We start from the raw sequence: 13,820 nt of genomic DNA, 5'->3' as shown, positions 1-13,820 counted from the left end.
ATCAAACAGACCCAGATACCAAATTCAGGAGTTTAGGGATTGGTTTTGAGCTTTTGCACATTTTGGACAAATGCTAAAGCCTCATTTTCTTTTTAGCCACTTCATAGGTTATGAATAACACACTCCAAATACTATCTCATGACTTCAACTCACATTTTCTCTTTGTCTGAAGGAAAGTAACTGGGGGCCACAGCTTAGATCACTACACTTACTGTGTCACCTTCAAACTGCAAAGGATGTCTTCCTTGGGGGAATTTTTTTTTTTTTTCTTGTGAGTTCATCTCTGAAACCCAATTATCCTGAACTCTTTTCAAGTAGGCCTACAAACACCCAGGGATTATTTCAGAAGTGAAGCAGCAGTGGGTTTATTTCAAAGGTGAAGCATCGTCCCATACCCATGTCTTCTAAAGTTTCACCAGCACTAAGGAGTGATCAGGAGACAAAGGATCTACATGGCTATGTTGGTCTAGATTTTGGTCCCTTCCTTAAACTATATAGATTTAGAGGTGAGGGGAAGCCTTCCTGAAAGGTTCTAGCTCATGATTTCTTCAAAGTCGGACAGCTGCTTCATCTGTTCAATTTGCATAGAATGCCTTCTTAGGAGCTTCTTTTTACTTCTCATGTCAACTCTCTTTGGTGAACTTGGAGCAACAGGAACCATAGATTTTAAGCCACTAGCAAGTGGGGAAGAAGGTTTACTATTAGGTCTAATATCAGGGATAGGTGGGTTCAGATTCACATTTAAAGGTGGAAGAAAGCCAGGTCGAGTGTGAGCGATGCGGTCTAGCAGCAGAGTTCCAGAACCTCGTCTTTCTAGAAGATGCGGGGGCCTGCGACGCACAGAGCTGGGGGATGTGGTGGGCACAGCCTCCAGGGACTCCCGAGAGCCATGGAAAAGAGAGTGGGAGCTGTTGAGCTTCTTTCTATCTAAGGGCCCTTTGCCTGGCTCAAGGGAAATGGAGTTGGGTGGGTCAGCCCCTGGTTGTAACTCTAAATCATAGAGGTCATTTTCCAGCCGTTTGAGGGATGCTGGCTCTTTGAGAGCAGAGGGTCCTGATGGGTACATACCACCTTTCTCTTGGTCTACAGGGAGAGCTCCTCTTCTGGTCAGACGTGGGTGGGGAGCCTGGCCTTTCTCATAGGCTGCTTTCCAGGATGCTGGTGCCGAAGAGGCTGGAACCTTCAGAACCTGCTCTGGGACTGTGGGGAAGAGGGCGGGGTCTTTGCCATCAATGCTGTTGGTTCTAGAGAGGGGTCCCCTTTTAGGGAAAGACACGTCACTGATGTTCCTGATGACTTCACTGTCTGTGCTGGCGCCATGGGTCTCATCCTGACGTGAGGAGGCTGCCAGCACAGATGGTGCAATCAGGCCCCAGGGTTCAGACTGGAGCCTCTTCAGTTGGGGCAAACGGGCCCCCACTTTCCTGGCGGAAAGGTTACTGACTTTCCTCGTGGGTGACCCAGGCTCATTGAGAATCTTAGAGGTGTTACAGCCACTTGGGTGTCCTGTTTGGAGACCGAAGAAGTCATCATCCTTTTCACTTGGTGGAGAACTCAGGCCTGGAGCCTTCAGTTCAATGTCGGAAGGAGACGCACACAGTGGAGGCGACTGTCTGTCTTCCACTTTGGGTGAAGGAGGGACATTGAGATACTGTTTAGTGGTTTTCATGCCTGAAGATGATTTATCTGTTGTTATAATAATCACTTCCTTCCCTTTGGCTTTGCAGGCATCAAGGAGATGTTTCAATGCGTCCTTGTCATCTGCATTTATCGCATAAACCAGAGCCGAAGCACCAGTGCGATCCTCAAGGCTGGGGTCAGCTCCATTCTCCAGTAATAAAGAGACCACTTCTCCCCCAGCTCTTCTGATGCAAGCGTGGATGAGAGCAGTCTTCCCAGACTTATCCTGGATATTAGGGTCCGCCCTATTGTCCAGCAGGTACTTCACCATCTTGGACTTGCTGATACTTTGCTGGTCCACATGTTTGGTGATGCAGGCCACCATGAGAGCCGTTTCACCCTTGTCATTGCTCTCATTGATATAAGCTCCTCCTTCCAGGAGGAGTCTAGTCAGCCGGAGCCTCCCCAGCCACACAGCCTTCAAAAGGGAGTTTCCATCAGTCCTCAACTCGGTGTCATCACCCATCATATTGGCTGCAGCTTAGAATCTCTGGCCACCAGGGCAGTCAGACCTAGCAAGGGAAGAAGAGAAGGAAAAGTTAGGTATTCCATTGCTGGTCTGCACAGCATGGCTGTGACAGGGTCTAGGTACAGCATACCCTAGCCTGTGTCAGCTTGGCTAAGTTGACTGAGGTCTCCGAGTTCTTAATCTGTAATGGGGGGATGGGGTGGTAGTGACCTACCTCATGGAGTCATCATGAAGATGGCTTGTGATGCGTGTCCAACATTTAATCACATGAAAAACAGTTAACATAATTCCTAACATGTAGTAACTATTTTGCAAATGTAAGATATAGTTTTGAATGTTTTATTAGTGCATCATAATGACACATAATAGTGGGATTCATTGTGACATCCTTGTGTATGCACATAATTTACTCCAATTCATTCCCCAGTATTTCCCCTTTCCTTCCCTGCCTTTCCTCCTGTTTCTGTTCTCTAGTCTGGTCTTTTTAAAATTTATTTATAAGTATATTTTTTCAATGGTACATTATAATTATACCTAACAGTTTGGATCCATTGTGTTATATTCATACATGCCCATTGTGCATATAGCATAATTTGTTTAATTTTATTCTCTGGTTCGTCTCCTTTTCCTACTTCCTCCTTTCTTTTTGATCCCTTACCTCTCCCATATTGCTCTCCCTTCTGTTTTCATGAGATCCCCCTTTCTCTCTAGCTTTTGCATATGCAGGAAAACATTCGACCCTTGACTTTCTGAGTCCGGCTTATTTCATTTAGCACAATGTTCCCCAGTTCCATCCACTTATCCCCAAAGGACATAATTTTAGACCTCTTTATTGCTAAGAATTCCATTGTGTATATACACCATACATTTAAAAATTCATTTGTCTGATGATTGACACCTAGGCTATTTCCCATAACTTAGCTATTGTGAGCTGTGCTACTATAAACATTGGAATGCATGTTATCACTACAGAATGCTAATTTCAGTTCTTTGGGAAAAATACTGAGGAATGGAATAGCTGGGTCATATGATGGTTTCATTCCTAGCCTTTTGAGGAATCTCCATACTGATTTCCACAGTGGTAGTACCAATATGTAGTACTACCAACAAGGTCTAAATGTTCCTTTCCCCCTGAATCCTCTCCAGCACATACCATTATTTATATTCTTGATGGTTGCCATTTTAACTGGAGTGAGATAAAATCAGAGTGTGGTTTTGATTTGCATTTTGCTGATTCAAATGCAAGATGTTGTATTAAATACACAATACTTATCACAGAAGTAGAAATCTAAGTTCCTAAAGGAAATGTTTGTGTCTATCTTGTTTGCTGCTGTATTTTCAGCATTTGACAATGATTGGTCATGTCAAATGATTGGTCATGGTGAATGGGTTACCTCATCAATAATTGTTTAATTCATTCTTGATGTAACAAAAAGACTAGTAGGAAACATGCCAACATGTTAATCCTTTTTCTGGGTCATGGGGCTATAAAGGGTTTCATTTCATTTTTTCTTTTTTTACTGTATTCCTAAAATAAATATGTACTACTATTATAATAGAGGGAAAATGAATGTGTGTGTGTGTGTGTGTGTGTGTGTGTGTGTGTTTAGATGTGAGGTGTCCCCCAAAAGTTCATGTGTGAGACAATGCAAGGAAATTTAGAGGTGAAGGATTGGGTTATGAGAGTCTTAACCTAGTAAGTGCATTAATCCCCTGGTAGGGATTAACTGGGTGGTAACTGTAGGTACATAGGGTGTGGCTAAAGGAGGTGAGTCCCTGGGAGCTTGTCTTTGGATGTATATATTGTCCTTGTTGAGTGCAGTCTCTCTTTCTGCTTCCTGGTGCCATGTTCTGAGCTGCTTTGTTCCACCATGATGGTTTGCCTTACCTCAGGCCCTGAGGAATAGTGATGAGTATTGAGGGACTGAGACCTTTGAAACTATGAGCACCAAGTAAACTTTTCCTCTTGTAAAATTGTTCTTGTCAGATTTTTTGGTCAGAGAAGCAAAAAAGCTAACTAAAACTGTGTGTGTGTGTGTGTGTGTGTGTGTGTGTGTGTGTGTACTTAAAATCAATCTAGTCATCTCTTTTCAGAGTGAGTCCCCACTTTTCCAGCAGATGTCAGAATTCTCCTTCTCCTCATTTACAATAGCTCTAAAAATGCCATGCTACTTCCTTCCCTCTGGTTGAAGTGGTAAGGGGCAGAGGACAGAGAAGAGATTACACTTTTGCTCACAAATATGAGGAAATAAAGCTCAAACCTAAGCTTCCTCTGCTGGGGTTTGTCAAACTCAAGTTCTCCATTCTGTTCTCCATGTGTGAGTTAGCTAGTCCTGGACTCAAAATCTCAGAACCTCCACACTATATGTTGCTTAAGAGGGCTTTCACAGATAAAGAGTGACAGGCCACCTGGCCCGGCCATGGGCATCACACCTGCGAGTGTCTTTGCTAGCATAGCCTCTAGTGTGGACATCCTGAGCCTCTAGCTCCTGCTGAGCAGATGACCTGTATGGTCTACTTGCCACAATTCCTGAGCTCCCTCCTCATCTGATACACATCACCTGTCTGTTATTGAACTGCCCTATTTATCAGTTTATCTCAATGAAATTGGAAGGCAAAAGCTTTTCTTGGTTGAGTTTGAGAGGTAGATTTATATCCTTCCAAAATATTTAATCATGAATAGATACATTCTATTAAAAATAAAACCCAAACCACACTTAAGTCTATAAAGAGGAAAAGGTCCCCTACACCCATACCCACTCCTCCTTGAAGCCACACTCCTCTTCAGAAGTAACAAGGTAACAGCCTAATCTGTATCTCTTTGCTTCAGAAAAATTTCTGCTTTTTCTGAATCTGATCTTGTAGCAAGTTTGGCTATGTGTGTCTACCATATTTTCTGCAAAAAATGCCACCACACATTATTTAAGATATTGATAATAGGTCTCTGCTTCTATCTCTCTGTCTCCTTTCTTCCTTCCTCTTCAACCTCCCACCTATATTCCCTTGTGTGTGCATGAGGATGGGGGCAGGGGGGCTTTCTCTCTCTTCTCTCTCTGTCATTGTTTTCACTGTTACTCCTCAGAGGTCATACACATGATTGTTGTGTTAGGAGTCATATGCTCTGGTAAGCTTCTCAGGCTCCATGCTCTGGAGATCTGAAGAATTTCCAAGGACTAGCTAAATGAAAGGGAATTTCCAGTAAAGATGTGCTTCTCTCCATTCCATCAAGTGACCCTTTATGTCCTTGCCCCAAGGTCACCTCTTCAGCATCATCCCCTGAAACTCCGATCCTTGCCATACTCTACCTACCTTGAACTCTCATTATTTCTCGAATATACCACTTTTTTTCCCTCTTGGCACTGTTCATGTTTCTACATATAATGCCTCCCTACTCTTCTTTAATTATTCATTAACTTCCAAACTTCAGCTCAAATGTTACTGCCTTTGTAATCAAGAGGAAAATCACTCAAAATCCAAGAGGGAGAGTTGAGTAAAATTACAATGACTCATATCCAGACTATATAAAGAACTCCTACAAATCACTTCCTCCAAAAGAGGATACACAAATGACCAATAAGCACATAAAAAGGTATCCACCCTCATTAGTACTCAAGGAAAAGCCAACTAAAGCACAATGAGATACCACTACATCCTCACCAGAGTGGCTAAAATTAGACAGACAGAAAAAACCAAGAGAGGATGAAGTTGGGAAGCAACACTCACCTGCTAGGAACCTTGGTAGCACTTAGCTGAACTAAAACCCACACCCTGACCAGATTATTTCATGCCTAGGTTTATACCCATGCTCAATTATAAAACATGGCCACAAAGTCCTCCTATCCTTGCATGTATTCAAGGAGTTGGCCCTATGACTTGCTTTGACCAAGAAAATGAGGCAAAAGTAATTTTGTGTGAGTTTGAGGCAAAGCCTCTGTAGTCCTTCCAACTTCCGAGTTTGCTGTCTTGGAATCCAGCTGCTCTGTGAGGAAGTCTGGACTATCCCACCAAAAAGGGAACACAGAACTTTAGTTAATGGTCCAGTTAGCTGCCAGAATGTAAGTGAGACTATCTCAGACCATCTAGCCCCAGCTGGATGACTGACTGAATGAACCCAGATGAAACCAGAAGAAGAAATATCCAGAACCTGGCCCAGACTGCAAAAATAAATGGTGATTGTTTTCAGTCACTCATCTGGGGGTGGGCCATACACAACAATAGATTACTAGTTAATACATATACCAAAAGACATTGGCTGCACTATTCATAGAAGACAAAAACTAGAAACGACTCATCAAGAAGAATGTGGATACAAAAAGTATAGCATACTCATACCCTGGAATACTATACTATCTTTGTATTCGCTCTCTTTCTCTCCTACACACATGTGCCCATCCCCCCACATCCCCACACCACACTGAAAGTAGAAACCGAATGCTGTGTGCCCTGTGTTCCTTAATACTTTGCAACTTAGCAACTCTCTTTATTGGAGTCAATCATCTGGGTTGGCTTCTCCACAGAAATCTGAGCTCTTGAGGTAGAAATACCATCTTTTCTCCTGTCAGCTGTGTGGTAAATGCAAAGTAGGATGAAGAAAAGATGGAGAAATGGAAGAAGAAGAAAAAGGGAAGGGAGGTGGGAAGGAGGATGGATGGATAATTGGGTTACCTTTTATGTTGTGTGTGGTACAAATTGCATACCTCTAGTCTAGTTCAAAGTCAAGGGAGGGAGGGAAGAGGGAAAAAAAGAAAAAGGAAGGGAGGGGAAAAGAGTATTTCTAGGAGACTGCTTCTTCCCCTTTGCTTGGAATCAATGGCCTTGTCCCTAATCAACTCTCAACAAGCAACTAAGAATGGAGCAGGCTGAAGGCAAAGCATCCACTTTTTTGTTCTTGTTTTGTTGTTGTTGTTATTTATTTATTTAAGGTGACCTGGGATGTGAGGCACCCTTAGATTCAACATTCTGTGCTCACTGAGCTGTTCTGCAGTTGTCTATCATCATTTTTTCCCAGTGAGCCTCTCAATTGAAATTCCTTAAATGATGAAAATGCAGGAGTTTTTTTTGAGGACAGAATCAGGTCCTCACCTCAATCTTGTAGCCCAGACAAAATGTGCTGGGCTAATATTAACTGTTGGCATGCTCCATTTAGCTTACACTTTTCATTTCAAAAATAATGGGCTTAAAAGACTGCAGTTTACATTGCTGGTTGACAACCACCTTACAAACTACACCAGATTCAAACCATGCGTCATGCCAGATTCACCCAGCCTCATCCAATTCCTCCCTCTCTGGGTGTTGGTCACTTGGCTGGCTTGCTTTCTTAGTAAGCCCCAAACCTTTCCTGCAGTCTTAAATCCAGGTAACTGCTGCTGCCCTCAAATGGTGGTGCCCTGCGCCTGGTTTCAAATGGCCAGGATAAGTTGACCCTGGCCTGACATTGTGTAGAAGCTGCCTGGAGAGACTAGGTCACTCAATCCAGAATGTGGGGGGCTGTAGGACAGATGTTAACTAATAGGAAATAGGTGATGGGGGAGATATTTGGAAAACTCTTCTCCCTTTCTTTACCCGATAGCCTGTTCTAAGATCCAATATGACTTCCACAGGACCCGCCACGAAGCTGTGGCTAGCTCAGTAACAGCCCCTAGTCTTCATTCTTCCTCCTTCCTTGCCTTAATTTTCATTCCTTTCATTCTTACTTCCCAGTATTTTAGCTCCCAGCAGAGGTTTAATTTGTGTGGTTTTTGCCAAGTGCCTCCACTGAACCATAAAATCCCCTTTCAAGAAGTTTTCTCCCCATCTCACAGATGAGGACACTGAAGCCAAGAGTGAAGAAGCCTAGAGAGAAACTGAATGTCTGGGGTCATTCAGAGATTAGGGGTGACTGGAGGTTTCCTGCCAACTCACAGTGACCCCCTTAATTCGGATATCTATCCCTTTACAGAGTGTTCATTTCAGACTTGCATAGTCACATCTACTTCCCCTCTCTCTGGGTGTTCTAGACTTTGGCTGATGAGTTTGTGCTATTTGACTTGCCCCTTGTGCACAGTTAACTCAACCTGACTCAACTTGAAATTGAGGCTAAAAATGCGACTTATCCTGGGCTGTTTGTAGGAACTGACATTCTGGGGACTCCAGAGGTTAGGTCGTACTGTGAGTTAGAGGGAGAAGAGTAAAAGCAAGGTCACTGAGAAGGTGAGTTGGAGAAAGAGAGCTCCTCTCTCCCTCCCCACGCCCCCCTCCTCTCTCTCCCCCACCCACCTCCTGAGTTTTAGCTACCTTCAGAGTCCATGAACACTCTGGAAGTCTTTCAATAAGTTAGCATGTTTTTGCTTCTGATTGCTCAAATTTATTTCTATGACTTATAATCAAGTAATCCTGACTAAAACACCAGCATCACTTGCTCATTCATCCATTCATTATTTCGTTATCAAACACAAATCAACTATCTATGCCATAACAGGATAAAGAGCTATGTAAAATGCAGAAACAGCTGCTCAGGTATTTACAATCTAGAGGTAAGCCACGTGTATATTCTAATAATAATAAATATTTATGATATGCTTACTGTGCTCTAAGCAATGTGCTGAACACTCTGCATGCATTATGTCATTTAATCCTTACAGTGATGCTATGAGATGGATATTATTATTATCCCAATTTAAAAAAAAAATGAAACCAAGTCTCAGAGAGGTAAAGTCACTTACTCAAAAATAATCAGGCAGTATGTTGAGAAGCTGGAATTCAAATCCAGTTTCAGTCCCAAGTCCATGTTCTTAACCTCTATGTAAAATAAGTATAGTACAACATAGTAAGTCCCACAATGGAGAATAAACATGCAGCAGGGAGATATGATTGCCACGAGGAACTAGAGGTGCAGAGTAGAAAAGGATTCAGGAGAAGACAACTGACCTAACTCTTGAAAAGGGAACAGAAGTTTGTTGAACCAAAAGGGAGAAGGAATTACCCATAGGGGAAACTCTAAGTTACAAGGCAGAAGGTAGCATGGTAAATATTTTGAGAACTTCACAGTGTGGTGATGGAAAGAGTGGGGAGTGTATTTGGTGGAACCAAAAAATATAGGGAAGTCTACAGAGATCAAATTCAAGGTTCTTTGTAGCCTTGTTCTACAGGCTTGATGTTCATTATGTAGAAGTGGGGAATCAGTCAGGAATTGTAAGGACTAAGGTGACATGATCATTGGCCAGAATGTGAGAAATGGATTGAGAGGATGGGAGGCAACCTATGAGCCTCTGGGAGATGAAGAGGATCAGAACTGCCACAGGAGGGACGCTGAAGAAAAATCAAGCTGGACAGATGTTTGCAAGGTAGAGTTGAATAGTCATCCATTAGATGTGAGAGTCAACCAAAATCTAATGTCCTTTAATTTGAGGATTTATCTTCTATCATGAATCACAGAGAATAAATGGTAAGAAGACCTAATGCTGGAAAGATTAGATGCTGAAAAGTGAAAAGGCACCCAGACAAACCATTCCAGACGCGGGAACTCACACGAGATTTTATTAGGCAAAGGAACAGTGTCTGCCCTGAAGAGAGAGAGAGAGAGAGAGAGCACTGTGAGAGAGCATGGCGGGGTAGCTTCACTTAAGTAGTTGAATTTCCGGGCCAATTGCTGAGCAGTTAAAATTCGCGGGCTAGGGATTAAGCCAATGGCTGCCAAGCACAAACTGACAAGTGGACCAAAGACTGGCTAGGATGGCAGACTGACAACTGGGGGTGCCTCCTTGCCTTTCCCCGCAGTATGTCCTGCGCCCGACCGTCCAGGAAGGAGCCTCACGAGGTCGTAGGGTGCCCGGGGATCGAGGTGAAAGCCAGACTGCAGGGCAAACCCAGCTCCCACCTGCTGCCTGCCACTGCCAGGCGACACGCACGCCCAGCGCTGCGTGTGCAGCTGCGGACCTGCCGCATGGCGTCAGCTCACCAGGCAGCCCACTGAGCACTACAGATGCCTTACAGGAGGAAAAGAAATTCAGTCTCACTAAAAAGAGCTGGCACAATACCGGGGTATTGAAATCCCAACTTCAAACCACCATGTTTTTGTCTCAAAAACTCAGTGACCACAAAGTAGTTCTTTTTCATGTGTTTAAAAAGAGTAAATTGCTAAATGGACAAAGTTTGCCTGATTCCTTCCTTGTCATGCTCTCAGAGTTGTTTTCTGTTTCACCTCACCTCTACTGTAATGGCAGCTAACATAATTTCCAATGGCACAGGACCTAGGGAAGAGATGCTGAAGACTAAATATTGCCAACATCCAAAGATTCAAATGATGCCTCTTCTAATAGAGGGAGTATGTGGATATAAACTTTGTCCTGAAGTCCTCTGGTTATTTTATTGTCTGAAAAATTATGAAAGTCCTAAATTTTTTAAGCTGAGAGAAATAATCTTGTTAAATCTTCATGGATTTAGAAATAGAAAGTACAGACACAGAGATTAAACCTCTCTGAATCCAGGGTCTTTCACGGCTATGCCATTCCAGGTATTTGGCCTGGATCTTAGGCCAAGGATGCAAATTAGACCTGAGACCAAATGTGGCCCACAGTCATGATTGTTTGGCACATTACTTTAATTTTTTAAATTTGAATGTATTAAGATGAATTATATATTGTTCAGTTTGAAAAGACTCTCTCCTACCAGTCCTTGCCTGCTGCCTGAGGCTAAATAGCATGGACTAACTTCTTGGGAGTCATGATGCTGTGGTTTTTGTCCTTTCTGTCACTTCCTAGCTGCTTACCTATTCAGAGTTGCTTGAAGACCGAAATAAGCTCATGAATATAGAAGCCTTTTTTTGTAAACTTTAAAGTACAGTGTGCTCAAGTTAGCCATTATTAATTACGTAACTAACAGTTACCTCAATAAAGATACAATGCCATTCACTTTGTCACCCCTCTCTTGAATCATACTGACATTGGGTTCCAGTTAAACTTCCCTCGTTTGGTTCAGTGACAGATTTCTCAGAGATTTGAGGACTGTATTGTGCAGAAGAGAAGGGTCTACAGACTTTTATAAACATCTTTAAAGTTCCTCATGCCCCCTCAATAAGGCATAGGGATATACTTTCATTGTACTTAATGACCCAGAGCAAGTTTCCAGGGTTTTATAATATGCATATTTTATATTCATTTATTTCTGGCTATCACCTGCATCTTGTCTCTCCTCTACTTTCTCAACCACTACTATATATAAACCTGACATCTTGTGAATCTTTACGTATTGTTTAAAATTCTTCATGGAACAGAACATAATCAACAAACATACTTTGATTCATATGAGATTGCTGTTTCTGTAGGTCAAAATGATTCAAGTCATCAATTTCAAATATTTATAATACTTACATAAATATACCTTTAGTTCTGTGATTATCCCCATAGTCCAAGCTCCTGAGGAAATACCAGCCTGCAGTAGGAGGATTCAGGGTAGAGATGCAGACCTGGATTCTAATCCCAGCTCTGCTACTAGTTATCTGAACATTTGGGGCAAGAATTGAGTAAGATAATCCCAATCCTGCCTACTTTACAGGATAGTTAAAAGGATCAAATGATAGGCAATATGTGAACACTGTATTAAGTCCTGTGAAAGTCCCAGGGATTATTACACTGAAATAAACTCATCCAGAATTCCTTCCACTGAGCCCAGGTCTGAGCCCAATCCCCTTGCAGAGTGCCAATAGTGTTTATTTACAATCCTCTTTCTCTTCCAGTTACCTGCCTCCTCCCTTCCAATTCCCCCACTCAACCTACCACAATTAGCAGTTTGCTGAGTGTTTCTCCATTCGGGATCCTTTTGACCACCTCCCCCGACACTTCTGCAAAGAAAGCATTATTATTATAATTTTACAGATACTGAGCTTGAAATTCAGACATGTTTAGAAATTTTGTTCAAATGCACATGTTTTTATGTACTACATCTTTCATTCAAACTCGGTTCCTAAGTTCAGATCTATTTCATGTAGGCAGTTCTGCTCAGGCATATCCTCCCACTACTGCAGGCTGGCACGGAGTTTAAGAAGGCAGCCATAATATTTCCAAGTTGTATATTCCTGGGCAAGTTTCTTAGTCTCTCTTGCTTCAGTTTTTTCATCTGTTTAATGGGGATAATAATAGTACATAAACAGTATACTCCTGGCATAAAAATTAACCACGTGGAGCGTTTAGCACACGGCCTTGGCACATGGACAGCATTTTATAAATGTTAGCTGTTAGGAGAAGTTTGGATACACCTTCCCAAACCCAGGATGCCACGGTTAAGCTGCATTCGTGAAAGCTTGGGGGCTATCTTTATACTCCGCCTCTTCCTTCGGCAGTCACGGGAAGTAGTTACAAGCAGATCAAAAATTGAGCTCCACGTTTGCTTTTGCCCTTCCTCGCAGAGCTGAGGGCGGTGTTACGTAGCCGCCCACCGCAGACAGCACTGGTGGCCTGGGACTGAAAAGCCGGAACTGCACAGCTCTAGCTGCGTGCTTTATGCTGCCTGGGAGGGGGACGGGGGCTGTCCGAGGTGCTGAAGTCGGGGGCTGAGGCCGCGTTAGCCGGGTGTGTCAGCGTCCATTGTTGCCAGTGTCTGTGGTCACCCTCGAGAAGGCAGAGTATGGGGGTCAGGTGAAGCCAGGGCGGTAAGTGCTTCTCCCACCATTTCTCGGAAATGCCCAGATGCATACTCTACAATTTCGTGCGCATTTTCAGGATCATAACATCTCACCGCCCACTCCTCACAGGTTGCTGCAAAAATGTACGACTTTGCTCCTTCTTCAATTGCTGCAAAAATCCAGACGCCTATCACCCAGCCCCGCTCTGCAACCATTTCCTACAAAAATTCAGGCCCCTACGCATCTCATCCCCACGCGTCAATACAAAAATAAAATATTTTAAATCCGCCTTCCATTCCAGTCTCCCACAATTTCCTGTGATAAAAGCATGCTCTTTCCTACCAGTCCCCGCCCCCTGCCTGGGGCTAAACAGCATGAACTTACTTCTTGAGAGCCTTAGGTTCCACCTAGGTAGCCAGTGGAGACCCCTCTGGATGCACTTACCTGGTGGGGACGCTCATCAAGCAAGGCCACCTGGGTCCAGGCCAAGGGTAGTGCCATTACTTCCAAAACACAGTCAGAGGGCGCCCAGAACCTCCGCTGGCGGCTGCAGTTTGGCTGCCAGAGGGCACTGCCAGGCTGAACCCGCGCAGGAACTGGGGCCACCCCTGGCCTCGCGGGTCCTGTTGAGTGACTTGCCCTGAACTTCTTCAGGGTCCATGAATGAAACCTCTGCGTCAGTCCTTCGAATCACTCCCTGCTCCTCCAAGTTGAGGTGGCAACAGGGGATTTTTTTTTTTTTTTTTAAGGGAAAGAAGCTTTAAGGAAACGTGAGGATTGCTCCCCCACGCCCCCGCCAGTTTCAAGCCGCTGGTTTGCAAGTCTGCGCAGCACCAGCCCTCCAGCTCAGTCCTTAAGGCTGGCTCTACCGGCTGAAGAGGCGCGGCTGCCCGCTTCCGCCTGAGAGCAGCTCTCCAGCCGCGACGGGAAAGGGTTGTGTGGGTGTGTGTGCTGTGAGGAAGGAGGGGGCCGCGTGGGTGGGAAGTGCCTACCTGCAGCTATGGGAAGAGGCGCCCGCTGCCCAGCCCCAGTAGACTCGCTTCACAACTTAGCGCAAGTCTCCCGGAGCCCGGG

The 13,820-nt window shown here is 44.0% G+C and overlaps 1 protein-coding gene across 2 annotated transcripts; it reads right to left on the bottom strand.

The window, feature by feature from the left end:
- Positions 1-398: 398 nt before the first annotated feature.
- On the bottom strand, positions 399-13,375 carry ANKRD34C (ankyrin repeat domain 34C). 2 transcript variants are annotated; one of them, XM_079126223.1, is made up of 3 exons: positions 13,191-13,375; positions 11,902-11,966; positions 399-2,192 (listed from the first exon to the last, which is right to left on the bottom strand). In XM_079126223.1, exon 3 carries the CDS (start codon positions 2,147-2,149, stop codon positions 533-535), a length of 1,617 nt encoding a protein of 538 aa, XP_078982349.1. In that variant the 5' UTR covers positions 2,150-2,192; positions 11,902-11,966; positions 13,191-13,375; the 3' UTR covers positions 399-532. The 2 variants fall into 2 exon arrangements, with proteins under 2 accessions (XP_078982349.1, XP_078982350.1); XM_079126224.1 differs by lacking the exon at positions 11,902-11,966.
- Between the last annotated feature and the right edge of the window lie 445 nt (positions 13,376-13,820).

The sequence above is a fragment of the Sciurus vulgaris genome, assembly GCF_902686455.1.
Source record: "Sciurus vulgaris genome assembly, chromosome: 2".
NCBI lineage: Eukaryota > Metazoa > Chordata > Mammalia > Rodentia > Sciuridae > Sciurus > Sciurus vulgaris.
The sequence above is the reverse complement of the archived record's forward strand: the minus strand, read 5'-3'. Positions and strand labels throughout refer to the sequence as shown.